We start from the raw sequence: 2,534 nt of genomic DNA, 5'->3' as shown, positions 1-2,534 counted from the left end.
ACCAAACACCCAAATCTACCTTTAAAAAAAAAGAAGAAGAAGAAGAAGAAGAAATGTAAACTCACACTGGTCAGAGGCAATGGGGTGGACTTGCACTGGAACCCTCCAAAGTCCAGTCGGAAAGGCATGGAAGATGTTCCCAGAAGGGGAGTGTGTTCCTAGCATTTTGTTTTCATTTTCTGTTTTCCTTCCTTCCTTCCCTCCCTCCTGGGTTACTCTGTAGACCTGGAATTCTTGGCAATCCTCACACTCTCCAGGGCTTTCTGTGCTCAGCCTCCTGAGCAGCTGGGATGTCATCTTTCCTGCAGCTCAGACTCCTCGGCTGTGGGCTTGCTGTACTGTCCAGCATGGCTGTGGTGGCCATCCTTTCTCGCATCCTCGGGATTTTCTTGTTGTTATGAGCAGAGGCCCACCACGCTGCGGCATCAGTCAATATCCTTGCACGGAAGGGAGTTGGGGTGCCCAACCCAGCCCACCAGGTCTCTGAGCCGTTTGCCAGATACGGATACACCATTGGTCTGTGGCACTGCCGCAGCGATGCGAGGCCTGGGGACTGCGGGACAAGCAGCCCCTCTTGGGTGTGGCTGTCAGAAGGTCACTGGAAAGAGCTTGTTTAATTTGGGACCCGCTAGTGGCAGGCCCTTCCACAGGGATTCGAAGCGGTCATGAGGAGGTGGTGACCCAGCAAAGAGATGAGAAGGAAAGCCCAGGGACCCCACAGGACCTACAGGGCGATTGTAGGGACGTGTTCTGAAATGGTCACCGCTGTAGTATATGGAGGCAGGGGTAGGTGTCCATATTCCCCTCCTCTGCTAGGGGCAGCTCCGGGATGGGGCTGGAAGGAGCCACCTGGCAGAAATTGGTTCCCTTCATCTGCCTATTTGTTGATTGGCAACTTTTGTTTCCTTGATACTTAACTTTTGCAATTTTTTGTAAATTCTGGATTTTAACTCCTGCCTGAGGTAGGGCTGGATAAGATTTTCTCCCATTCTGTGGGCTGTTTCGGGGTAGGTGGGCGGGATGTGTCCGGCACACGCATGGTTGTTAGAGGACAACTTGCGGGAGTCTTCGCCTTCCACCATGTGAGTCCCGGGATTGAACTCTGGCCTTCATGCTTGGCAACAGGTGCCCTAATCCGCTGAGCCATCTCACTGACTCCAAGCGCTATGTTTGGTCTTCCCAAAGCCCTGGATGGAAACGTTTCTTTTAAAGTTACAATTCGCGCACATCTGACGGGCATGTGAAGCCCAGGGTCACTGAGCTTTCGCCCCATTTAATAACGAATGGCTCTGGATAGAAGTGGGTCCCAGATGTCAGAGACACTCAAAGGGAATGTAGCCCATGGGAACTCCCAGGCCTGTCCTACCTCCTGTCTCTTTTCAGGGGACCGAGGTCGGGAACAGGGTCGGGACCGGGACCGGGGTGCCTCGCGCGCGCAGAGGACCATCCACAGGAAATGGTGAGTGGCCTCGGTCTGGACACCACGTCAACTTGGGCGACGAGTGCAAAGGGAGCGGGGCTCAAGTGTCCAGAGTCCCCTCTGTCCCACAGTTCCCATGAGCCGCTGCAGAAAGTAGCCAATCAGATGTCAGCTCAGTGCACGACCAAATACGACAGCTTCTGATTGGTTGGTTGAGGGCCAATCAGCGGGTCCAGCGGGAAGCTGTTGCGAAGCACCGCAACCCTCCAGCCCTTGCGAGGACTCTGGACCAAGCCTGGCTCTGGTCCTACAAGGCTGCATAGCGCATGCCTAGCACAGCCCATCATGACAGATCAGGTCAGCCCAGAGCTTGCACAGGTGACCTCGAAGCTCACCTGTGAGTGCCTGGAGCCCCGGGGCCGCCCGGTTCAGCGGTAGCGCAGTGGCAAGGAAACGGAAAGGCGACCTACTCTTTCCATCCCTGGAAATGTCAGGAGCAGGCCTTCAGGCATGGCTGTATCCAGGTGTGCAAGGACTGTGGCCCTACATGGTTTCTCCTCAGCCCTCATTTCCCTTGTGCTGGCTTCCTTCCCAGGCGAGATGACCACCCAGACCACATGGGTTTTTCCTTGTTATTAGGGTACCTCCATCAAAGAAGTTCCAGATTTAGTCTCCAGGGTTATGAGGCTGTAGTGACCAGTCTCTGAGACCAGGCTGGGTAGGCTGGATGCTGTGCAGGGCAGCCCTGTGTCTTGTTTCCAGTCATCAGTAGGAAAATTGAGTGCAGTGGCCCGAAACACACTCCAACACTCATGTAATCTTAGTACTCAGGAGACTGAAGCAGGAGGATTGCTGTGGGCTTGAGGCGAGCCTGGATTATATAGCAAAATCCTGCCTCAAGTAAACAAAGCAGACAGTAATGGTTGATTATAATGAAAAACAAAAAATGCTCAGATAGCCGGGCGGTAGTGACGCACGCCTTTAATCCTAGCACTCGGGAGGCAGAGGCAGGCGGATCTCTGTGAGTTCGAGACCAGCCTGGTCTACAAGAGCTAGTTCCAGGACAGGCTCCAAAACCACAGAGAAACCCTGTCTCGAAAAACCAAAAAAAAAA

The 2,534-nt window shown here is 53.7% G+C and overlaps 1 protein-coding gene across 1 annotated transcript in view; it reads left to right on the top strand.

Moving 5' to 3' along the window:
- Positions 1-1,179: 1,179 nt before the first annotated feature.
- Positions 1,180-2,534, top strand: part of CUNH16orf95 (chromosome unknown C16orf95 homolog) — an 8,124-nt gene continuing 6,769 nt past the window's right edge. The window contains exon 1 of the mRNA XM_050165172.1: positions 1,180-1,459. Coding sequence (XP_050021129.1) covers positions 1,284-1,459 — 176 coding nt within the window. The 5' untranslated portion in view covers positions 1,180-1,283. The remainder of the gene's footprint in view (positions 1,460-2,534) is intronic.

The sequence above is a fragment of the Alexandromys fortis genome, unplaced genomic scaffold, assembly GCF_014885135.2.
Source record: "Alexandromys fortis isolate MF-2015 unplaced genomic scaffold, M_Fortis_MF-2015_v1.1 scaffold_165, whole genome shotgun sequence".
Lineage (NCBI taxonomy): Eukaryota > Metazoa > Chordata > Mammalia > Rodentia > Cricetidae > Alexandromys > Alexandromys fortis.
This window is presented reverse-complemented; position numbering and strand designations above follow the sequence as displayed.